Genomic DNA, 26104 nt, shown 5'->3' with positions numbered 1-26104 from the left:
TGTTTTGTCTCCCCAATGTACAAATCTGTGCAATCCTGGCTGCATTGAACATCGTATGGTGACAGCAGGACATTCCCACACAGGGTTTAAAAGCCTGCAAACTCCCCTCCAGTTTAGAACTGAAGAAGCCTCTTGGATGAGAGGTGAGACATCTTCAAGAAACTGAAACAGTTGCCTTGAATTCCTGACTGAAGTTACGCTAAGCCCTATTTCAATAAGGAGAGCCTTTATAAGAGTGGATAAGTATTTATTGACACATGTGCAATCAGGCTGATAAACCTCATCGTCACACCCTTCATTAAAGCGCTTCAGTTACCAACAACTCTCTGACTACACAAATAATTTTCACTCTAACTGTGTGGCTGTTAGCACTGGTGTTTGTGAATTGGCCTTTTTTTTTGTAATGAGACTCGTTAGCAAAGAAAGAGGGCCGTTTTGCACCAAATGTATACAAATAAGGGTGTATTTAACCCTTTGTGGGTGCTATGAGAATTAGATGGATTCTTTTCGCCTCATTTGTGAAGGTTTGTTAGATGCAAATGCCATGTCATCCTTTTGTGAATTTGCCCGAGAGGCTCTGACTTGGTTTCTTTGCGACCAGATGGGTCATGAACTGAGCTTATTAAAAAGAATTCTTACATGAAAAGTTAATGCTGTGTGTTTTTGTCTAAGTCTGTGCAGCAAATGTTAGTCAGTTTTCAGACGGTGATGGATCTGATCTTTGTACATTTGAAAGCGAGTTTTATTTATCTAAAGTACCCACCCAGTGTGTGTTGAGGTGACTCCACTGACTTTGCTTTACGCTGAGGTTTAGGGTTATTCAGTATAGTGTGCATTAGTTTGAAGGCTTCTTGAACAGTGACAGTATTCTTCTTAAGCCGGAAAATCACACTTGTTCATGACTCTTGTTATTAAATGGATTACATGAAAACATTTATTTTAGCAGGAGTGGACACAGCTCTCAAACTGCAACACACTCCTCTCTCTCTCTCTCTCTCTCTCTCTCTCTCTCTCTCTCTCTCTCTCTCTCTCCCTCTCTTTCACACACACACTGAGCGAGTTTATGTTCCTACTCAGTAATCTGATACAGTGGCAGCGTAATTAAATAGCAGAGGCCTGAGGGTATGGAGAGAGGGATGGAGGCTGGGAGGAGGAACGAGGAGAGACAGATAGAGAGGAGAGTGACAGAGTGAGCGAGACAAGGAGGGGGCGAAAAATTCTTCACGCATGTCTGTGAAAGCTTGACACCAACAGATTGAGAAAAAGTGAGGAATTCATCTCTCCCCATCACATACACACACAAACACACACCCTGGTGTGGAGGGTTGAGACAGAGTAATTGCATGAGCCCCCTGCCTGTCATATCTGGCATGTCCGTCAGACAGGTGGGAGCTGATACTGTAGATATTCAGTGTGCTGCTCTTGCCCACATCTTTTATTCAGAATGTTTTTTGGCCTCTTCTGCCACCCTTACCCTACCACCCACACCCTCCAATCAATATATTATTAGCAGTCATTATGCCTGCATGCATATTTATAAGGCGGTGAGAGTGGATAACAGAGGAGAGAGATTGGTGAAAAGAGTGTGTGTGGCGGTTTTAGAGGGAGTTGGATCAGTTTGTTCAGCTGTGAGGTCAGCTGGCTCCTTATTAAGGAAATTGAAAATGTTCTCCCTCTGTGTGTTTGCCTTTTCATGTTCCTGCACACGTGTAGGCGTGCCCCAGCCCAGGATAGAGTGGTTTAAGGACGCGGTACCTCTTTCCAAACTGGCCAACCCTCGCTACAAGGTCACCGCAGCAGCTGGGCTCACGGTGCGCAGGGTGCAGCCAGGAGACGGAGGAATATTTCAGTGCCTCGCTCGCAACGGTGCCGGAGAAACGCAGGCACACACACAGCTCCTTGTCTCCAGTGAGTTTGTCTGACACACATGCAAAGAAACACGCTTACACCTACAGCTGCTTTCAAGTTCCTGTTGGGCTAATTAACCCGCTCTTGATGCCACTCTTGTCTTTCCCTTAAAGTTTCTTTCTTATGTATATGAATTTACTCTTTCTTCTGTACTCCTGTTTCATCTCCTTTTTGTCTGTGCCACTTTCTTTGTATCAGCTCATATATGCTGTAATGTTTTTTAGGGCTACAACTACAGATGATTCCCATTATCGATTATTCTCCAGATTGTTTTCTCCAATAATTCTCAAGTCTCTGAAATGTCAGAAAATTATACAAGAAATCCCGTCAGAGTTTCCTAAAGCCCAAGGACACATCATGAACATTTGAAAACCTAAAAATATTGTGTTTCCCATCGAATAAGACAAAGAAAAGCAGTTCCTGTTGCCCCACTATCCTCTACATTTTTACGTGTACACATTAGGTCATTACCTTTCATATGAAAATCACGTCCGCTGTTTTGTTTTGCAAAGTGAGCTGTGTTTGCTCTGGAAAATAGAACCACGACCAAGTTTTTCCTCTGTCTTTCGGTAATATGACTAGTCAATCATATCCCCACCTGAAACAAAAGACTATTTTGTTTTTGAAATTCAAGTGAAAGTCAGAGTCAGTCACACACTCTGCTTTGACTTGATGGTTTGCAGTGCGTGTCAGCTGCAGAAGCCTGCACCTTTATATTTACGGCTGTATTTGTCTCAGTAGAGTTACGTCCTGTTTAGTGAGCGTTATAATTAAAAGTCCCTACGGAGTTTCCACACCACCACCTTCCACATTTATGCACATGCACGGAGCACCAGTAATGAATAAAGCCTCCATTGATCAAAGCGGAAGCATTTGTGTTTAGATCAACACTGTCATCCTTTCCTTTTCCGTTCGTCTGTTTTCTCTTGCCATTAAACTTCACTCTGGCTCCACTCATTTTCCAACCAATCTGCTCTCAGTTGCCATTTTTCTTCTCTCCTCTCATGTTCTCTCTTTTGTTTCAGGTGTGGCCCCATCATTTACATTCCCTCCGTCTGACCAAACAGTAACTGATGGGAACATAGCCTTGTTTACCTGCCAAACAAGCGGAGCTCCAAAACCTGCCATCACATGGAAGAAAGGTAACAGACCACACACACTGTACATCACACACTGAGCAAACACACTGACATGATGTGTTAATGGCTTAATCACTTTGATTTATTATTTTATTTTTCCTGTCTCTGTAGGGTCGCAGGTCTTAGCCAGCGGCTCTGTCCAGGTTCCAAAGTTCACACTATTACAGTCAGGTGGTTTGGAGATTCAGCCAATCAGCTTCCAGGATTCAGGAGAATACACCTGCATTGCCTCCAATTCAGAGGGAACCATCAACGCCACTGCAACACTCACCGTCTGGAGTAAGATACATACACACACGTACTTTACACACTTAAAGTGCTCAATATACATTTGCTAAACAGACTAAAACAGACATGGAACGCTTATTTATCCGTAGCTGTCCAATAGCATTAGCTCAGGCTAATGAACAGCTGTGTGATTGGTTATCGATGCAGTGGGCTGCTGCAGTCATGAAATAATCATCTGATTGGCCTGGGTTAGAGGATGATTGATTAGCTGGTGAACTTATTGGATGGCTTATTTTTTATACACATATATCTTGGCAGCTTCAGATTTAATACTGTTGAATTAGATTAACCCACAGTCATCTGTGATATATAAAAACAATGTTCATCTATTCGAGGCCTGGTCACATCCCAAATACACTTTGACTGAGGACATAACAGATGTTCTCTGCAGTGCAACCACATTTGTTTTTCCACCACTGCACTTTTTTTCTCTCTGAGTTCTAAAATGTGTGAGTAGAACAAAGCACCACTAATGTGATGGACTAAGCAGTGTTATATGTGTGTGTGTGTGCATGTAGGTGTCTGTATGTGTGTTTGTGAGTGAGAGGGGAAGCCTGCTTGTGTGCTGTTTAGCTTCAACGGTTCAGGGCTAAGCTGTAGACTAATTAATGTCTCGTTACTCTGGAGCCTCATGCATTTAAAGTTACACATTTTCAGTAAGACTGTGTGTCATGTTAATGTAAGAGAAAAATTAACAATGGAATCCCACTGTGTCACTTATTTTCTCTCCCTCCTCGATTCTCTTCTTCTCTGGATTTCTCTCTGATGTTTTGCAGGTCGTACAGTCATTTCTGTGCCTCCAGCAGACAAGCGTGTTATCAAAGGAACTACTGCTATTTTGGACTGTAATGCTACACATGACCCCAGAGTCAACATCAGGTATTGGCTTGTCTGTTTGTGTTTACATAGATGCACTCTGCTTCTCTTATCTCTTTTCTTTGGACTCCACTAGTTTACGTGTGTGTAAACACATAGAGTAACTGTATTCCTCCTTTATTGCAGCTTCAGGTGGGATCGAGGCGGTGTGGTGGTCCCTCCGACCAGTGGAGGCCGTGTCTCCGTGCGCCAGGGAACCCTCACTATTGGCCAGACGTGGTCAGGTGACATTGGGGATTACACCTGCACCGTGACATCAAAGGCCGGCAATGATTCTCACTCTGCACGCCTTGAAGTCATGTGAGTACAAAGACAATGTCAGTCCAGCACATAAACTGCAGAAAACACAGAATTGGTTGTTCTTACACTTCTTAGTCAGTTCGTTGATTTTGGGTAGCTTTCCCCCTAGTTTCCAGTCTTTGTGCTAAGCTAGGCTAATGTGGCAGTGTTCTCGATCTTCTTATCTCACTCAAAGCTTCAGTCAAAGTGTAATTACCTACAAGCGTTTTTTTGGCCGTGCCTGTTTGTTTGTTTGTTTGTTTGTTTGTTTGTTTGTTTGTTTGGTTGGTTGGTTAGTTGGTTGGGTGGTTAGTTTGTGGGTTTGTCAGCAGGTTTACACAAAAACTTCTGAATGGATTTCCCAAAACTTGGCTGAAGGATGGATCTCGGCCCAGAATAGACCCCATTAACTTTTGGTGCAGATCTTGACAAAGGGACGGATCCAGAATTTTTCTCACTTTCATTGTAAGATAGGAGCTTTTTTCAAATTTGTGTTAATTTCTCAGGGAGTAATAGATCTTAATGAAGAAAATAAAGCGTATTAAGATAGTATCTGTACAATTTGATGCAGATCTTGCTGTGTTAAAAATGTTTTATTTAGTATAGTATTTAGACTGTTGGGCCTTGGCAGAGGTATACGTCTACTGAGTGCCCGGTGTATTGATTTTGTATTACTGAATGTTACTTGTGGGTTTTTACAGTATTTATGGGGTATTTATATGTGTTTATTTTGAAATACAGAACAGGCATTCATCCAATAATCAAAACATGAATTGTTTTCTTCTTCGTGATTAGGCACAATAACGTCTTTGACTTTTTGTACTGCAATCAAGTGGGAAAACAAACAGCCGATCCATAGCAAGCAGTCTGTCTGATTCTAATTGCAGATATGATTGACAAGAAGGATGCCGTTGAATCGAGTATTGCAAAAAAAAAGACTGACTTTGGAGAACATTAGATTCAGGAGAAGCAGCACATAGATAATTACATTGTACATTGCCAAACACGATGAAAGCATTAGTATCAGCTTATATCAGCGGCTGTCGCAATGAAATAATTACTTGTTTCCATAATAGGCATGTTCTGTCAGGAGTCAGACACCCTCTAGACCGAACATATGTCTATATCATGAAAACCTTTACCTTAGGTGTTAGAATGTGGCTTGTTAGTGTGAGTTATTATTAGACAGTAGTGATAAGGTCATATTCGCTATCAGGTAGCATGTACTGCATGTAGCGTACACTCCCTGCTCTGTGGAACCACAGCCGTGTTAGCGTTGCAGTGCAAAATGCGTACGTTCAGTGTGTTTATGTGCATGCATCCGTTCATGCGGCTCGGGTGAACACATTCCAAACATGTCGCATTATGTGTCTGGTATGAGCAGCCATTCCCGAAGCCAAGATTAAAGCGTGCCAAACACATACTTTTGTATCCCGCAAGCCAGACAGCCTGGTTACAGCCACTGTGAGAGAACACTATCAGATAGTGGCCTTTATATAGTAATAGGCACTTGTATAATATATTTATGAATGGCACTTATGATATATTAATACAATTGCAGGGTAGAAGAGAGATAGAACATGAGTCCACTGCTTGTGAATTATACAGCGAGGAGAGGTTACACATGTCAAACTCAGAGGGAGGAAGTGGGTCTTTGTTTATGGCTGTGAAAAAACATGTGGGGAATGAAGGGATTTCTGTACGACTGTGTGTGTGTGTGTGTGTGTCTGTGTGTGTGCGTGTGTGCCTTTGCGAGTGTGTGTGGGCGCGTGCATCCACGTGTGTGACTGACATTCTCGTTAGCTCGGTATCAATGGGTCATGGAGGCTAACAGACGCTGGCGGCTGAGGAGACAGACTAATTACCAGCAGGTTATTGGTTCAACTCCCGCAAGACCCATCCATGCGTTCGTGAGTGTGCGTTTGTGCGTATGTGTGTGTGTGTGTTTTGTGTGGGCCGTGTGAAGGTAGTTGCTCTAACGTTCACTAAGCTCATCCATTAATTAATATGATCATGTCAGCTCAGAAAAGAAAACATCATTCTCATTTCCCCTTGCTCCCTCTCTGCCTCATTCACCGCCGCCCTTGCCTCTTCTTGGCAGTGTACAACTCTCCCTCCAGCTCTGACATTACGTCATATTTCTAATATCTCGCTCTTCACTCTCTCTCTTTCTATGCTATGCATATTTTCTGACTTCATGCCCGATTGAATATTAAAACCTAAAACCACATACAGACAGCAAAACTAAAAACCGAAACATGTTTTAACTTTGATATAATCTGATGAAATTATCAAGAGCCCACAGCCTGTCAGAGAAGAGCCTCTCATGGATTTTAACACATCCATGATTGTTTAGAAATAATTAATGAGCTTATGAATATGAAATGCAGCTAGTTTAAGCGATGTGTCTCTTTTCATGTTTTTAGTGTAAATATAATTATCTTGTGCTTTTATGTGGTCTGTCAATATCTTCACTCCCGTAATCTCTGCTAGCACCTGTAGCCTTCACATTGAGTGACACTGAGATCTGCTTGCCAGTCCATCTCCTCCTTTCAGCCAAATGTTTTTTATGATGCACTAAAATGGGTTATAATCAAATGTCTGGACACTCTTTATTGCTTTCATGAATATATCTGTGTTGCTTTCTTTGTTATTATCATGGCAGGGATGCACAACTATCCATGGGGGATGGCCAAATGTCTGGAGAATTTCTTTTTAATAGACGTGGTGAAATATATTTGCTGTGGTCCAGATCGCGTACAGAATAAAATATCACAATAAAAATATGCAAAACACAACCATATTTAGAAGATATCTCCCACTGGAGCTGATCCTGGACCAGGCCCAGGAAACAACCTGGGTGTCAGAGCCAACACTATTCCACCACAAATCTAATAGCAAAACAAAAACACAGGAAACAAATATCTGTCTAATAAAAAGTCTTGGCACTTTGTCACAGACAAACACAACTGCATAAATATGTAATTACATGCTGAGACACACTCTGTAGTTTAGATGTGGATTTGAAAAGAATAGTTTGACACATTCTTCTTGGCTTTCGTCCCAAAAGCTAAAAACAAAGATTTATCTTTACTGTCCATATATGAGAGTGGCATCATGTCTGAACAGCAGATCTGTAGCAATCATGAGTAGCCAGTAACTTCTGGAGTATTTGCTGGTTGCTTGACAACTGCTTGTGGAAATCAAGAACCGGTTCCAGTTGAAACCTAGTTACAAATAGAGTCTTTTAATGGCAGACCTTTTGGCTTGTCAAAGCAGAAAAAGCATGAATGCGAACAATAACGTTAATGATGGCTTCATTCTATTAAGTGATCCAGTAAGCCCACAATACCAGAGCCCTGGATCTAGCTCATCTAAAATGGAATGCAGCCATTGTTAAAGTTATAAATTCCACCTGTGCTTTTCCTGCTTTGCCAAGTCAAACTGTCTGCTCTGCAGGGGATCTATTGTCCAATCAAATTGAATTGTATTCCTTCAAGCTAGGGCTGCATGACATGGTAAAAAATATCATGATCGTGAAAAATTGCAGCGACTATGATTTGGATATTGCAACTAGCCATAATGTGATCTTGATTATAGTTTGATTAATTGTGCAGCCCTACTCCAAGCTGATCAATTCCTTTCATCAGTGCTGGCATTAAGACATTTAAGGAAAGTCTTGACTCCAATCAATTGGCCAAGAAACTATTGTCAAACTGATGTTTTTGGGTCTTTCTTGTCTTTTTTTTGTGTTCAGTGAGCTGCCGCACTCTCCTCGCTCCCTGACCGCCCGCCTCAATGACTCTGATTCTCGCTCCGTCCTCCTCTCCTGGCTACGCCCCTTTGACGGGAACTCCCCGCTTCTCCACTACCTGCTGGAGCTCTCTGAAAACAGTACGTATGTGTGTTTGTCGTTTTATGTGTGTATGTGTGCATACTTTATAGTCCCTGAGCGGCAGACAGCTGTTCTCTTGCTGTCTACCAGGCACTGACACTCACTCATTTACAAGAGGCGGACATATGGAGAGTGGTGTTGCAGCGTAAATGTACATCCAGGTTCCCTATAAATAAACTCTTATTTTCCTCCCTCCCTTACCCTCTCTCACTCTCTTTCTCTCTCTGTCTCTCACCCTTTCTCTGCCACAGATGTTTTAACAGCAGGCTGGCTCTTTGTCAAATGAGAAATAGAGGAAGAGAGAGGAGAGGGGAATTGAGGAATAGAGTGACAGGAGAAACAGATTGGAGGTAGATGGCTGTAGAGCAGCTCTTACTCCTGCTGTAAGATAAGGGGATGGATTGGTGGCTGTTACATGTAGAGTCAAGGGCTTGGCACATGACCATAGGGGCTGGACTGATGAACATTATAAGAAATCTGCATTCTGATGACTTGTAGGGAGACAGCAAGAGTTCTAGTGTTTCTATTTCAACAGCTGTTTTGTAGCATCTACAATGCTACAGCAAAATAATGATAGAAATAAAAACATTTGAAGGTCTGGTTGATTTAAACACTTAAGCCAGACAGTGAGGAGTTTTGTGCACTCTGATAACCAGCTGTGTGTATTAGATGTTTGGGATATTCTAGAGATAATAGGCCATTTTAAATACAGTGTATTTTCATGTCAAACGATGTCTCTAATGCTCGCTTTAAATGGCACACACACTATCCTTATGTGGCTGGTGCGATGATGATAGTGCATCTGTCTGTGGTATCTTCAGGAGAAAGACTGAAAGATAAGCCGGCAACAAGCTGGCAACGGTATACAGAAGCATCTGTGCTTCTTTATTAATCCCCCTCTTCCTTCCAACTTTTTCTTGTTGCGTCCTGTGGTACTTGTTTTCTTTATAATTCTCTCCACCCCTTCCGTTCTGCCTTCCCTCCTTCTTTTATCTATTCCTCCCTTCTTTCCTTTTGATTTATGGGTCCCGAGTGTCCCTGTGTCTCTGTTTGTCCTGCTTCAGCCTGATATTATCAGCCTCTAATCTTTGTGTCTTCTGTCTAGACTCGCCGTGGAAGGTCTACCTATCAGAGGTCGATCCCGTGGTGACCGAGGTATCGGTGGGCGGGCTCACACCTGCCCGGACCTATCAGTTCCGACTCTGTGCTGTCAATCAAGTGGGCAGGGGTCAGTACAGCGCAGAGACGCAGAGGTAAGAGAATGACGTGCACATTGAAAAGACACAGTCACAGTCTTTTGTCTGGGACACGCACTCACCACTACCAGCTTTATTTCAACACATTCTTCACAATTCTTCTCGTGAAGCCACGCGGCTATTTCATTGATGTTTTCTAAAAAGCGTGAAACCATTATTTCTTATGTTGAACATGCTGTGATGTGTGTGAAATAGAGTTTTTTTAGCCTGCTCCATCTGTGTGTAATAGACTTGGTCACACTGCCTTACACAACTGGGAATGAATAAACTGAAACCTTTATGCAGTCAAAAGGCATAGTGTATGCACACCCACACACTCTAATTTGTGTGTCTAACTGTGTACGTGTGTGTGTGATAGAGTGTGTGTTACTATGAGCATGGATAGGGACACAGCATTCAGACTGGGGATGAAATAAGGATGGCTTCTAACAAGGCGGGGGTGAAGGGAGCGGCCCTTTTTGTTTAGAATCCATTTCCTTTGCAATGAGCAATTTATATTCATCACATCCATGCTGTAGATGTCTACGTGACATCGTGTGTATGTGTGTGTATTTCCTCGCCAGTCTCCTTCCATTACACATCGTGAACTAAACAGCAAAAATGATGAAATTAACCGCTCTGCGTGTCTGTGTGTGCGAGTGTGATTTGGCCTGAAAAGTAAATAGATGGCTGTGTGGATGTTTTATGTGTGTGTGTGTGTGTTTGCATGTTTATCCCAAGAGAAAACACTAATGGGGGTAATTATGATGCCTTAGCACTGATTGAGCTGGATCGAGTGAAAGAGGGTTGGAGGGGGTGTGGCAGGCCTCTTAACAATTTTGCCCCTGAATACACACATCTACCAATTCTCTGACACCAACACACAATACAACAGATGTGGCCTTGCATTGTAAGGTGGACACACACGCATGCACACACAAACATGGCTGTGCCTGGCTGAAGAGTGTGACCAGAGGCCAAGACCAGTTGTAGTTCTGCCAAACAGACTCCCAGCAACAGCAGCAGCTGTGAACGCTGCCATCACACATTCACACACCTCAGATTACACTCTCCTGTCAGTTTCCCTCTCCTCAGTGTGCACTTCTTTTATTATCTGCACTTCTTTATCTCCTGTTTCCTGTTCCTTTCTTCTCCTTCTTCCTCTTCTGCATGCACCAGCGTATTGTTTTTAGTCCAACCGTGGTCCACAGTTCAAAGCTGGCTGGTACAGGCTGTTGGAGAATAGATTGGATTGATCCTAGCTAAATGAAGGACTGGCAGACAGACAAGTCATCACCGGTCAGTGTATCAGAGCAGATGGATACGTCTCTTCTTCAGTGTTTGTCTCATACGTAACCAGCCACACTTTGCTTTTCATCTGCTGGATGTTTGCCTGGATAAGAGACGCACACAAGCAGTCACAGATGCCAAGGCGCGTGCTGCACTCGACACACAGGGAGAGTGAGGCAGAGGAAAATGTCCTGTAGAAGCAAATGAGAAGGATGACAAAATGCAGTAATGTGGACAGAGTGAGGGAACAGGACAGAGAATGAAGAAGAAGCTTGTAAGGAGCACGATGACTAAAAGCCCTTATTAAAGTTTGAAGTCCCAGCTGCTTCTGCACTCTCCCATTTTGTTCTTGTACTGATAAGGATCTTTATCATGACAGTATTAATTCCTACATGTTGTCCTTTTTCTCTTTGCATCATTACCTTACCTTTCTTTTCTCACATCCATGCACAGGAGCACTGTGGCACTACAAGTTTCTTGGAAAATGTACATAACAGTATATGAATGAATGTGATCACAGATGTAAAACATTACCTTTAAATGCAGAAACTCTCTTGAAGAATCCAATTAAACCATCTTGAGTCCCCACCCCCACCACACACACACACACACACACACACACACACACACACAGTTATTCATGCATGACCTACACTCACACCATTACCAGCTTTAAAGAGGAAGCATTAACAGAGGAATGACAGATTATGCATAAATGCGTTGAACTCCTGGGATCATCAGAACTTTAAAGCATCTGTCTCAATTTTCTTTGCCGTTGCTCTTAATTTTTATTCCAGCTGTTCAGCCGGAACCAGAACACATCAGACTTTAACATGGATGTGTGATAAAGTCCTCTCTCTCTTTCTCTCTCTCTCTCTCTCTCTCTCTCTCTCTCTCTCTATCTCTCTCTATCTCTCTCTCTATCTCTCTTTCTATCATATACACACACAATAGACACTCAATGTAAAAAATGAATGCTGTCGGAGCTTCATAAGGAGATCTGAAGATTTATAGAAGATCTGCCCTGTGTTTTCCAACATGTTAATCTTGAATTATGTATTTGTGTTTAACTGTGGCTAAGCTATGCCGAAGGTGCCCGTAACATGAAGATATATAGAGCAGAAATGTCAGGATGATTGCAGAGAGAAGGCTTGCACTAGGGATGGCTCTGCCAGAACAAGCTCATTCTTTGTCAAGCAAAATGGTGGCAATTACAGACATCTATTCAACTTGCTCAATGTTTTCTTCGCCATCAACACACAAAAAATATAATGCAGGATCAATTGATTCATCCTAAGTCCCACCCCCTTAAGTTACTGTTGCTAGGTCAGACAAGCTCGAAAATAAGAAACATGGCGGGTGGGTGTGGCAGGTGGTTACTATGTGTGTTTGTATATGAGGTAGCGTGTCCCCTCAGAGTAGCCATTAGGTGGTAGTCGCTGGAGTCCGGTAAACTCCAACATGCATCCCTGTGCCGATTTTAAAAGTGTCTCTGCACCATATGTCTGTAACTTAGATGTGTTCAGCCTCTGAAGCTTGAAACAAAGTTATCTGGCTCGATATAAAGGAAGCTAAGCCAAGAAAAAGCAAATAATACTGAAACGTTTGAAATAAATGCCTTTTCGATCATGATGTTACAGCGGTAGAGGGCTCAGTCGTTGATGACTGTCAACCATCAGCAATGGACGATGACATCATCTATAGCCCCAACTCTAATACATTTGTGTAATCTTTTCATTGTTTGTAGAAATTTAGAGAAACAAAATACAAAGTTTACAAGCTATTAAAGCATTACTGTGAACATTTCATACAACGCCCTCTAAATCTTACTCAGAATGTATAAACAAATGGGATAAATCTAATGGTGTCTAATGTACTTGTATTCCTTTTGCTTTTCATTATGATAGACTATTTTCAAAAAATTTGAGGTCAATTATTTGTGGTGAATATAAAAAGAGCGCACAAAACAGATTTTTTTGGACCTTGTCATACAAAACCTTTGCAATTACAGGCTTGCTGGACTAAATGAAATTGAAAATTCTTTGAGCTTACAGTAGAGAAAGATAAAGCCTCGAACCTTTACCATGAACCCCAATCATGTCAATGCAAGGCATTCTTTTACACAAATTTAATGAAAAGGGTTTTATGTATGCATTTTATATTGTGATGTTAGTTGGATTTTTCTCATTATTCAGTGCCGTTATTTAATTAACCTACAAAATAACAGATCATCCTTTTATGTCGACACTGCTGAATAGACCAGCGCCTACTGTACCCCCGATGTGGCCTTGGTATTATGAAATTAAATTGTGTCATAAGTTAAACAGAAAGTGCTCAGATAAGGATCAATTTGCAACAGTAATAGAATATAGTATTTTTTATATACTGTAACCATCATACACTTCTTGATCAAAGTCAACCTTGAGCTGTGTTTAAAATGTATGTCTATGCCTATTTGATTATTTACATGAAAATAAAAGTAAAAAATGACTCTCCTTTTATCGAAAGACTTTTTGAACCAGTTTTTACTTAACTACAACCAGAATCCTGGCCTAAAACCTGATCTAATAGGTGTCATGGGTGCATCTTTAATTATTTGACAACAAGACTAAGGCTGAAATGAATAGAAAAAGCAGCATTTTATGAAATCCCTGTGTACATGTGGACATGGCCTGAGTCTACAGCCAAGCAAGGGGGTCTGCACTAGCTAAATGTTTATGTCAGCATGCTTACATGCTTAAAATAATAATGCTAACATGCTGATGTTGAACAAGTGTAATGTTTATCATGTCCACCAGCTTACTTTAGCATGTTAGCATGTTTTCCATTTAGCACTAAACACAAAGTGCAGGTGAAAATCTTCAATGTTAAAAATATGTTATATTCTTCAAAGGCTTACGACTGTGTTATGCTTACAACATGTTTGTTGTTGTTTTGGTTTGTGGTGACAAGATGCCTCCACTGACATTTCCCAGGCAACACGGAGGGTAATCAGCTGTAACTGGCACTTACATCTAAAGTCATGTTTGGTTAAGCTCTTACAGCCTTAAATTAGGCAAACATAGCAGGAGCAGGTATAGCTGAGATTGCCAGTATCATCTGCTTTGTTTATGTTAAAATTGTGGAGTACATTGAATATGGTTTAAGAAATCTTTATGAATTAATTACTGCAGCTACCTTGAGAGCACACTACACTGCAGTCAGCCAGTATTGTTAGTTTTATCTTATTTAATATTTTTACATGAAAATTTTAAACCTGCAATTTTCGATGTTCTGCACTCCAAACTACAACGATAAAGACAGAGCATCTAGTGTCACCTTTGTTTTGTTTTGAAGTATTGTTGCTTCTATGCAGTAAAAACATTTCAATGATCTATTTTTTGAAAGACAGTATACAGTGACAAATGTGTGCCGCAGCTGGTTTTCATAGGGAGAATAGGCGTAAAGTGCATTTCCCCGACAGAGTCTCTTTAGTATGTCACCCTCCTCCGTTTGTGCAGCTTTTAGCCTCGGGCAAAACAGCACAACTTTTAAAGCAGACAAGACTTAAAGTGTCATACAAGTAGAAAATAAGCTCATCTATTCAGCTGGTTGTACCCAATCACATCCCATCTGGTTTCTCTCTGGCTTTTTATTTCTGTTGCCCTCTGCTCATTTCTCTCTATTTCCTACTCATACTGGATGAAAATTTTACTATCCTGTTCCAATAGCGGCAGATTTAACATCCCGGTAACACCATTAAATTTAAGAGTCGGTGTGTATGTGGGTTTAGTGAGAAAGCCAGTGGGCATTAAACTGTGGAGAATGACACAGATAGAAACTTTTACTAATTCCCACGGCATATGGACTCACAAAACGTGCCCCCCTCTCTGTTTTCACTCACATACTAGAAAACATGTACATCTCCTGCAGAAAATGTCCTCTTTTTCTTAATAACAAGGGACAGAGAAAGTGTGTCACGCAGCAGTCAGACATATATACGGGCTATGCTTGATTTGTTTGGTTGTGGTACATGTGTAGGTCTCGGTGCGAATGTTTGTGGGTGTTGGGGTGAATTTAAAGTAGTGTCTGAGTGGGTGTGTTGGGGTTTGTATATTCAATCTCAGGTGTAAAGTTGATGTCCTCATGCTGAACCCACTGTATGAAATATGTACTGTTTGGGAAGAAATTAAGGCAATTCAGAAGGAGATTCTGCTATCGAGTAAGTGTGTCAGTGTGCGTTTGTGTGTGTTTTATTTGCAGTCAAACAGTGAATGACCGCATCTGTTAAGTACTGTGTGGATGTGTGTGTGTGTTTGTGTAGCGTGAGTTTGTGTATATGCATTAATGTACATCATCAATTTCAGTCAAAAGCTGTGGCATAGTTGAGGATTATATACACGCCGTTTCCAGACGGCTACACTAATGCCCATCTCATTCACACAAGGCCCATTAGCCTATGTGTGTGTATGTGTGTGCATGTATATGGCTGTAGCACCTGGTGCTGTCTGACAGTGCCTAACCTAATGGAAGTAAAGCACAGCTGTAAAACCACTGGCCTGTGCCATATATCCGCCTGCGTAAGTCTCTAGCTAACAGCCTTTCACACCCCTGCCTTCACACACATATAGATGTGCACACACATTTATAGGCACATACAGATTCGGACACACATATACAGAGAGCCATAGCACGGCTAATGGCTCAATAGCTCATAGGGAATCATTCAGGGAGACATGGGGCACAGAGGGGAAGCAAGGGGGGTTGGAGGGATGTAAATCTCCAGACATAATCCATGGAAGGGAAAAGACCATCGGATGTAGCAGTCTGTCTTAAGCTGGGAGAAATTTGTTTGGTGTGTTTATATGTGTGTTTGTGTGTGTGTGTGTGAGCGCATATGGCTCTGATTACGTTAGCTGAGCTGCTTACAGTAAAGCCAGAGGCTGACCAGCTCAGCCTGTGTGCTTTACCAACCATGAGAGGGCTGGGAGCTTTAATCACGGGTGGGGCGGCGAGGGGAAGGTGGGGGGTTGGGGGCGTGTTACAGAGAAAAAGAGGAGGGAAGGAGATGAGTAAAAGATAGAAGGATGAAATAATTGAGGCCAAAGGGCATGATGGATGAAAGGTGAAAGTGTGCGGATGGGAGAGAAGGGGATCAAAAAGTCAAGGGAAAGATGAGGAAAAAAGGTTTGAGGAGACAGAAGAGAGCTGAAGAGGGCAGAGGGAGCGAGCGATCACACTGTCTCACTGAAAATTAAAAAGATGAGCTCTTTGCTCATTCTCAACTAATAGTTATTAAGTATTTGCTGCTGTCAGCCTGTGTAGCTGGTCTACAGGAAGGTGTACAAGTTGAACAAAAGTAGGAAAACCTCAAGTTAAAAAGAGCCATATAAAACAGAATATAAACAGTAATCTGCCACACACAGACAGTAAATACCTGTTTGTTTTTCTAAGCCGCCAGTGAGTAAAACGCAATTCAACTTATACCGAGTTCATGAACGCTTCTACATTTGTTGTTTTAAAAACCCGGTGTCAGCTCCATCATTCCCAGGAGAAATCCCTCTGGAAGCAACGCATTAAATGTTTCCATCAGCAGCAGTGGTGGTTTGTTTGAAATAAATGAACAATATAGGCAGAGATGAAAAGTAGATGTATTAGATGAGATTGCATGATACACCAGGAGAACGGGGGATGAGAGAAATGAGCTCCAGAATTCAATAAGAATTCATCAGAGCTGCTTAAGCTGGTAGATGATTCTCTGTAATAAGTTGCAGCTCTGTCCCGTGTATCTCCTGTGACAAACATGATAATTTGTTTGTAGACAGTCTGACCACCAGAGAAGAGAAGATGAAGATTCCCGGGAAAGAGGACGGCGATTAAAATCCTTTTTAGCCTACTTACTGTGCAAACTATAATGTTGGACAAGAGATGAAAGGACAAATGCTGTGCCTGCACTTCTTTAGCGGCACAGATATTCTCATTACAGAACTCCTAATCAACCTCATCAAAATCATTTGTCTCTCTTGTACTCTCACTTTCCTTCTTGTGTGTGTGTGTGTGTGTTAGATTGATGCTGAGGGAGGAGGCGCCCAGCGCACCCCCGAAGAACATTGTAGCCAGCGGGCGGACAAACCAGTCCATCATGGTCCAGTGGCAGCCCCCGCCAGAACCTCAGCTCAACGGAGTCCTCCGAGGATACGTACTCAGGTATACACAAACACACACATTGAAACATACACGCATTTATATTTGGCTCATTAAAAAGTCTTGACTCTGATTGACTGGTGGGTGACTAGGTTTGGTTTGGTGACTAGGTGACGCACAAACTTTGAAACACTTTGATGGAACATAAGCTCAAACATCAGGCTGTGTTGTGTGTGTATAAGGGCCTAATCTGATCGTCTCTTTATCTGAGACACGGCTACCTGAGACTCTCTGAGGCCGAGCATGCGCTTTGTCAGTTACAGTAGCCCTCTGATGATGTACTGACCTATGCAAACACGCATGTACTGTACAGTCATATCAGCCTCTCATTGGTAAACAGACCTCTTACTGCCCCCTGTCCTCTATAGGAATGCAGAAGTCAGTAAGTAAGTACGGGAAGTCAGTAATGAACAGAAACTCATTTGATTATAGTGTCAGGTATCAGGTTCATTTATTGTGAGTTTGTAAAGTTCCAGCCCCTTCATGTACAAATTTATGGATTGGAAACACTCAGCAGCACAATTTGTAAATGTCATTTGTCTGTAAATGTAGCTACTTACCTCTGACACGTTATGCCTGGCCCTTACAAAATCAAACTAAAGCCCCGTTTAAATGACAACAGCTAAAAAACAGAAAGATTTTTCCTTTGCATTTAAAGAAATGTTCACATTCATACAGGAACATTGTGAAAACGATTCTCAAAGTAATATATCAAGGAGAAATGGCAAACATGGAGCCAGCTTCTCAAATGTGAGGATTTTCTTCTTTTTACTATTTTATACCACAGAATATATATAAATAAATGTTGGGTTATTCCTGTTACCTTGGACAATCGTAGAAATATCTGTGATTACTCAATACTGCATTTCCAGCCCTGGTATAGACGAAACCTATGAAAATTTAAATTGTAAAAACATTTTTGTTGCTCCCTTTTTATCAAATAAGTGAGCACAGACACATTCACAAGTGCACTTCACAGTACTCGTGCTGCCCTTAGTCGTGTGTCCTTCACTTTGATGTCTACCTTAAATGTGACACACTGGGTGTAATCAAACTGTCATCAGCTGCCTTACTTGAATTTGCATATAATTGCAGTAGAAGTTATCAGTTATTCTTTATACTCGTTTGAAATCAGCTGAAAATAGAAATGCACGCTCACACATCTACACTGTATCATTTCAGCCTCCACCTCCTCCTGCCCTCCCCTTTGGATTCTCCATTCTCTTCTTTATATCAGCTGGCAGATCCTCTCTCTCTCTCTCCCATATCTTCTCCCACTTTTTCTCCTCCGTCGCTCTCCCCTCCACCCCCAGCGTTAGTGTCAGTGTGTCAGGTGGAGAAAGAGGAAAAAGGGGTTATCTCTCCACTACGGAGATCCCCTGTCAGCCTCCGGCACCCCCTCACTTTGTGCATCTGTGTTTGTGTGTATGAGTGTGTTCCTGTGTGCGTGTATACAGTATGCATGTGTAATTGAGCGCTGACTCAGCCGGTGAAATGTCGGAATATCCTGCTACACTGAATAGGCACCATATTAAAACGCTGACATGAGGATTATTACTCCATTTGGCTCCATCAGATATGTACAATACCTAAGTGGTATTACACCTCCCTGTCTAGTCGGGTCATATATCCTTTTAAGTGGACGTTTATATCACATGTACTAAAGCAAAGGCCTTGAAGGGGCACTATTCAGAGACGTCTACCAGGCATTTGAAGGTTTTTATTCTTCAGGGGGTCTGACGGCTTCTTACTGATGGAAAATACTATGGCAGAGTTTCTCTGCCAGCATAAATACCACTGTGTGAAACTGAAATGTTTCTATATTTTAAAACTTGTATATTGGCATGTAGAGAATGTGTACTGTATTGTTATGATTTTATATTATTAAGCTTTGTGAATTTATTTTCCGGTTGAGGGTACATTTGGTCATCTTACATTTATTACACATCAATACATGTTCTTGTCCAAAGCAACTTACATTTTCTGCCCATGCTTAAAACGTGTACTGGGAGCAATTCTTGGTTTGCTTCCTTGCACAAGGACACTTAAAATACAGGTTAAGAGTGGGGATGTTCTTAGCAACTAATTACCCTGAAGTTTAAACTGAACCTGTTGATTAGTCTAAAAGTAGGAAAGCGCTCAGAAAAGCCGAAGAGCCCATTTGAGCACATAGTCCAAAAAAATATTGCTTATAAGAGCCGTTTGAAACCTTAATCACATTCTTCAGTCACCAAATTATATTTTGAATGCAGCTGAAATGTCTGACACTTTATGCCATGCATTACAACAAAACAGGACAACAATTACATTTTTTATATGAACAGTATTCAACATAACATAACAACCTTTTGGAAACATGCCTGATGAACTTTTCCGTGCAAAAGATCCCAATATGTAATTTAAAGGTGTACAAAATAGAGTAAAAATAAGAAGTTTAACCAACTTGTATTTCTGGTGCCAACAAGTGAGGGTAGCACATTTAATAATTGATTTTGACTCATGTTGAATCACTTGCCAACTCTCCTCACTTGTGTGTGTGTGTGTGTGTGTGTGTGTGTGTGTGTGTGTGTGTGTGTGTGTGTGTGTGTGTGCGTGTGCGTAGGTACCGTCTGGCAGGGCTACCAGGGGACTACCAGGAGAAGAACATTAGCAGCCCTGAGACCAACTACTGTCTGCTAAAAGATCTGATCATCTGGACCCAATACCAGATCCAGGTGGCTGCCTACACCGGAGCCGGCCTTGGCGTCTACAGCAGCCCTGTCACAGAGTACACCCTGCAGGGAGGTGAGAAAAGATGCACACAAACAAAGCTTTATTTCTCCTTCTTAGAGGGCAAAGTAAATGTACCAAAGCTTACAGAGATATTATGTCATCATCATCATAGAGACATATTACTGAAGTGTTCCTGCATGAACATACTTGTACCATCTTTTATTGTACATTACTTTAATTAACTGCCCAAATTAAGCTCTTCCTTCTTTCCTTAAATCCTGGACCTAAGACAGTGATTAATCCTCCTTGGTCCTCCACTAATATCATTAACAATACTTCATTTAAAGAAAATACATTAATACGCATCCTTAACATTCATTCGCAAAATAAGACTCAATGCATAACACAAACCACTAAAGGCTTTATTCTCCTTTTACGTACAAATAGCATTTTAATCGATATAACTGTCACTGCCCACATACCTCCATTCGCCCCTCACGTTGGCATGGATGTTAAGCAATACAACCAATAGAAGGCACCACTCAGAGTCAGACCAGTCTCCACTCCACCTTCACTGCTGTCCAGTCTCCACCCTGTTGTTCTGTAGGGGTGAGTAACATCTTACAGATGTTTAAAATGTCTCACTAACTTGCATAACCTCTCTTCCAAAAGATCCACCATTTTTTAAAGCTTCTTCTTATCCTGTGGTCGTGTCATGCTTGGCTCCACTGCTACACGACTGCTGGAGGTACTGCTCCGTTGGTCCATATCCATAAGCTTTCAGAAGACGTGCAGAAATACTGATGATATTAACGCAGTACAGACCGAAAGCTCCATCCATATGCATATCTAACATTGAGCATAAATGAGCCTTAAGACACAACAATCACAAACTCAATGCCTGTCTAATGCGATATCTCTATATAATTCTTTAATCTCTTAAATAATTGAGAAAAAAAGCACTTGGCAACTCAACACGAGATCGTAAATCAAACTTGGATGGATAGCTACATCCCTATCATTTCTTCGAGAATAGGAACAGGAACTTTTTGGTAAAACATGTTATTACTTCAGAAAACTTGGTAATGAATTCTGTGCCACCATTGCACGACAATTAATTTTTCTTTGTATTAAAATAGTTTTACACGGAGGCAACAGAAAATGAGCTTCTGGTGACTGTTGTGTAGAATATTAATGAATTATAATGTCTGTATAAGATGTCTATTTTAATAATGTCTTAAATGATTCCTGGTTTACAGTTGATGGATGATGATTAAAATTTCCAAGATGAGATAGCAATATTTTCCCCATATTCTCAACAAGTAAAAGATTGTTGGTGGTTCTTTTACAGACAGACTTCAGACTTTTCATCATACCAGGACCCTCACATTCAGATCTGGTGGTGAACAACGAGTGGATAAATAGGGAGAGAATTAATTGTTATTTCTATGAACCGAAGTGAAAGATACTGAAGTGAAGGACGTTGTCTGTAATTGTGTTCTTGAGATCCTTCAATGACATTCACTGTTAATAAGAATGTGGATACATACTCGAGATGTACGCATTTATCTAGAACAATTCCGAGCTTGTTATCTTGCTCAAGGACACTGACAGTATGAGTAGGACAAGCCAGGGATTGAGCGATCAGCCCCTACGAATAAAGACTGATCTACTCTATGATCATAAGTTTCCCACCTAAACTTATTTTTCAAAACTGACGTTAGTATTCCAATTCTCACACTGTTTTACTGTCAAGCTCAAGAAATGTTTTGTGAACTATGAAACTTCACTCGACTTTCCATTGGCATAATGACTGAATTTTTATTTTTAGATGAACAAATCCTTTATACTCCAGTGCAGTACACAGAAACAATTCTGTAACGGGTAGCACGGTGTAATAGTGAGTAGATTCTCAACTATTTCTATTTTTTGGTTAGCGATCAAACAGCTGAGATCACAGTTACAGGAAGCAGCGGTGAGGAACCTCCGCGGGCTGGTTGGCTTCACTTTCAGTGATAGGAAGAGGAGCTCAGCTTTGAGAGGAGCCAGTCGATGTAGCTCAGACTTGTATTAAAGTTGCCCCTGAGGCATCGCCCCAAAGGCATACCAGCTTCAACCAACTGGGAGGAGACCCTGGGGGTAACCCAGGACACGCTGGAGGGATTTCATCTCCCAGGTTGCCAGCTCCCAGCTTGAGGAATGAAAGAGTGGCTCTGCCTCTTCTATAAATATATTATATGATAAGTAATAGTGTGTTGATTGTAGAAAACATGGCTGCGCAGAGGAACAAACTTTCAAGTCTGTCAAACATAAATCCATGCAGGGGCAGTGAAAACAGGAAGTATGTCGGTGAAGACAGTAAAGGAAGACGAGAGGAAGCAGTTGTGGGGGTAAATCTTCTTTAAACACGTGCTCTTCTCTTCCTGACTTTTATTTCAACTATATATTATCATTATTAAAGATGGGCTGAGCTACACACACACACGCATGTGCACATAAAGCTCACAGTCATTATTACAAGAGTTCTGGACAGGTTTATAGACTCAGGAGAGGGGGTTAGGCTCATTAATTATTCTAATGTGGTTTAATGGGAGTGGCTGCGATGGATTGGACGTTTTCTCTCTCTCTCTCACTATCTCTGAGAGGATATGGTTGAACTCTGTGCTAGACTTTGATATCATTGCTCTTCTCTCGCTCTTTCACATAGACGCGCATACTAAGATTCCCCCAGAGGACAGAGTTTAGTGTTTTATCTGAAGCTGTGAGCTGCAAGGGGTTAGAAGCCAGTCCCCAGGAGTACAGTCAGCATGGCAGGGGGGGAGAGAGCATCTTTACCATCAATTAATCTTCCGTCTCCCTCTCTGTCTTCTCATCCTCTGGCTTTCTTTCTTTCACTATCTCTTCCCCTACATTTTTCACTAGTGTTTGTTCTGGTCTCTGCACTTGACACTCATGGTGCGTATGTGTGTCATCTGTCTGGCCATTTTGGCACAAATGTAAGATGTAAAGGGCATTCCCATCATGCAACAGTGCATTATCGCTGTGGATTTCTAACATCAGCATAAACCCCTTACAGTGTAATCACCGTAACTTGTGCCCACAAACACGCACATACATACATATACAAACACACACTTGCACACACACATTTTACAGTCACACTCTGCTTTTCTTGGCTTTAATATTATTATGGACCCATTATGAGACTCCATAACACATAAAGATTCACATGTAGAGGCCTTCATACACTGACATGAAGGAAGAGGAAAAACAAACAAAGAAACATGGGACTAATCTCAGAGTGGATGAAGTAAATCTGTGTCGAGCTTGTGCAAACCAAACACTACTCGTCAGCCCCTTTTTTTTTTCAGATTGAACAAATAACCTACATTTCATAAGAAAAACTGCTGTAATGTACATGGCATGTTCCCCAACTTCTTTTGTTAGACATTTGCCATCTTATCTCTCTCAGCACTCTGTCGTCTCTCTGTCTCTGGTGGATGATGAATGCCTTGGCCAAGTTTATACACATTTCAAACAGACTTATTTCTATTTACTGTATAAATTATAACTTTTCTGCTTAAGTTTGACTGCAAATTCTTATTAATGAACTTTTTATTGTTGAATCTTTGAACTGACATTCAAATTTAAACACAGAGGAAACTGAGAGTCCTATTTTATTACTAGGACTCTCTTAGTTTATTACTTGTTAGAAACAAGGGTGTGTTCATGTTTTTTTCCCCCCTGGTACATATAAAGCCATGTTTCCACCACAGGACTGTATTCCCTTTTGCTACCAGGTACTTTTCTCAATTTTGTTTTACACTGCAAATTTTAACCTTTCAATGAAGGTGGGATTCTTAGCTGATCATCATAGCGATGCTGCATGAAACTGCCATGAAATTATTTGTAACGCAACATAAAGACATAGCAACAGTGGAGGATATCCTTTCCTTTTGAGATCATTTCATAAGCAACCACAATAAGGAAATTGCACAAGTGATGATTCTAGTGGTGATACTCTCTGACCAATAAGCTGTTTGGAGTGTTCTCACTCAAGTTTTTAGTATCAGCTCAATTCGCTATGAAGCTTGACCGAGGTGGTACCAAAAAAAGTAAAGTTTTTTTTTTCCCCAGATAGAATAGATATATGTATAAGTTAAAGGTGCAGTCCACTGATTTGCGGTATAGTTTATTCTGTTGCTCTTGAAGGAGATCTCCAAAGTTTGAAAATGTAAACCTGATGATGTCATGGTGATGTCACAGTTATCTTGGGTTTCAGCTTTGGACCTAAATTCTGAAACAGAAAGTGTACATTATAACATGGAGGAATTGGGTCCAGACAGTGTGGGCATTCATGTAAAATCCAGTGGTTTTTTTTAGATATTTAAGACGAAAGACTTAAAAGCAGGATATCTTAGCCTCTGCTGCTTTGATTTTGAGTTGACATGTGGGTCCTAACTGTAGTGTCTAAAGTAGGTATAAACACAAGTGCTGAGGTCCTTGTATTTAACACATTGTATTTTGTTTTTATCAATAAATCACAACGTACTATGCAGTTATGTCACATGAGTAATAAAGATTGTTAAAGCTGCGGGGTTATTAAATGATGATGTGATATGTGATGTGACTACAGGACTGAACCAACAAGTCCCATGAGTCATCTAACTTTCTGAGGCCTCTGTCTGGTCCTCTGAGGTCACTGACTGAAAGACTTGATAGATTTCATTCATCATTTTAGCTGCCTTTATGAGCTGTCATTTTTCAGAACCAGTCACTGAAGGGGCAGTACCCTAATCTCACTTAGTCATCCCTAAGCTGATACTTTGCAGAACACGTGAATGCAAAATACAATAGATGAGATGAATTATGTTGAGAAATGAGGTCGTTTTGCTGCAGAGAAAAACACTCTAGGTTTGCCATTTAACTTTTGCAGGCTTAGCAGATATTTTTAATTTAAAAAATGAACTGAATCTCAACATTAAATACTGAAATATTATTCTTTATGAGATGTTTAAAACCACTGCTTGTTGAAAACGCAAAAGCATAACACTGCAAACTCTATCTCAGGTCTCAGGTCTCTGCTCAGGGCTGCAAGTTTGTTCCTTTATAATTTTTCCAGTGTATCTAAACACTCATCCTCTTTGTCTGAGTGAACAAATCACAGCTAAACCATGTATGTATCTTTGTGCTTAGTTCCCACAGCCCCTCCACAGGAAGTGGAAGTTTTAGCTATCAACTCGACTACCATCCGCTTCACCTGGAATCCTCCACCTCAGCAGTTTATTAATGGCATCAACCAGGGATACAAGGTAAGGCTCCAGATGTGTGTATATTACAACAGTACGTGCAACACAAAGTAAAGAGTTCATTTAAATAAATGACTGTTGTCTAGTTTATAAAGTACAGAAGGTTTTTTGTAATTTAATAATGTATGATATATTACTTTTTTAAAATACTCAAAATGTCTGTTCTCTCAATCTTACATCATCAACATTTTTATAAACCATCTCCAGACATCAAATTAGAAGTGATATTAAACATGCTGTACTGCAGACAAGACAACAGCCAGTATTTTAATAATGTTGAGGTATTCTGTCCTAGACCTCCAGGTGAAGGATAATTTTGAGCATTCATAAAAAACAGTCTGTAAAAAATCATATAATACTGATTTTCTTAACATTTTATTCATCAATTAAATTGTTTGAGTGAAAAGTAGATGCTTGTAAAATAAATCTCTGCCTCTGTGTGGGAGCGAGAATAAATGCTGAAATCGAAAACCTGTTAACCTCTCAAAGGACTTCTAGCTCAAAGGTTGTGTCTCACGATGCACTGCCTTGCTCTTGTTTACCCATACTCTTAGCCGAACCAAGGGAGGGATCAGCTCCGTGTAGGAATGAAAAGGACTGATGGAGGAATAGGAAAAAGAGCAGATTAAATGGGGAAAGAGGAGGTGGTGTTGAGAAAATAGGGAGCGAGGGACTGAAGAGAAAGAAGACATAATAATAAAGAAGCTGAATAATAGAGAGCAGACTGAGAGCGAAGGATTGAAATGTGTGAGTGATCTATATGTACTAGTTCTGGTATGTGATTTATTCTTCACTTCGTTGTGGCAACCAACCCCTGAGGAACTGATTAACATGACAAAGAAAACACATCACATTCTTGCTGTGCGTCACTGGGTCCTTGTGTGTGTGAGGGAGAGAGAGTGTGAACGCTGGTGTCTTTGTTGGTTGATAAATACTATATGGCATTCCATGTTTGATGATGATTCTCTGATGCTGCCTCTGTATACCAGG

General features: G+C 41.0%; 1 protein-coding gene across 1 annotated transcript in view; it reads left to right on the top strand.

Moving 5' to 3' along the window:
- sdk1b (sidekick cell adhesion molecule 1b) overlaps positions 1–26104 on the top strand; it is a 242598-nt gene that overhangs the window by 160302 nt on the left and 56192 nt on the right. Inside the window, exons 10-19 of the mRNA XM_073467361.1 lie at positions 1714–1908; positions 2934–3050; positions 3159–3326; positions 4112–4220; positions 4344–4511; positions 8248–8384; positions 9491–9638; positions 16956–17096; positions 19696–19877; positions 25002–25117. Of these exons, the coding sequence (XP_073323462.1) occupies positions 1714–1908; positions 2934–3050; positions 3159–3326; positions 4112–4220; positions 4344–4511; positions 8248–8384; positions 9491–9638; positions 16956–17096; positions 19696–19877; positions 25002–25117 (1481 nt within the window). The remainder of the gene's footprint in view (positions 1–1713; positions 1909–2933; positions 3051–3158; positions 3327–4111; positions 4221–4343; positions 4512–8247; positions 8385–9490; positions 9639–16955; positions 17097–19695; positions 19878–25001; positions 25118–26104) is intronic.

Source organism: Pagrus major, chromosome 1 (genome assembly GCF_040436345.1).
Source record: "Pagrus major chromosome 1, Pma_NU_1.0".
Classification (NCBI taxonomy): domain Eukaryota; kingdom Metazoa; phylum Chordata; class Actinopteri; order Spariformes; family Sparidae; genus Pagrus; species Pagrus major.
This window is presented reverse-complemented; position numbering and strand designations above follow the sequence as displayed.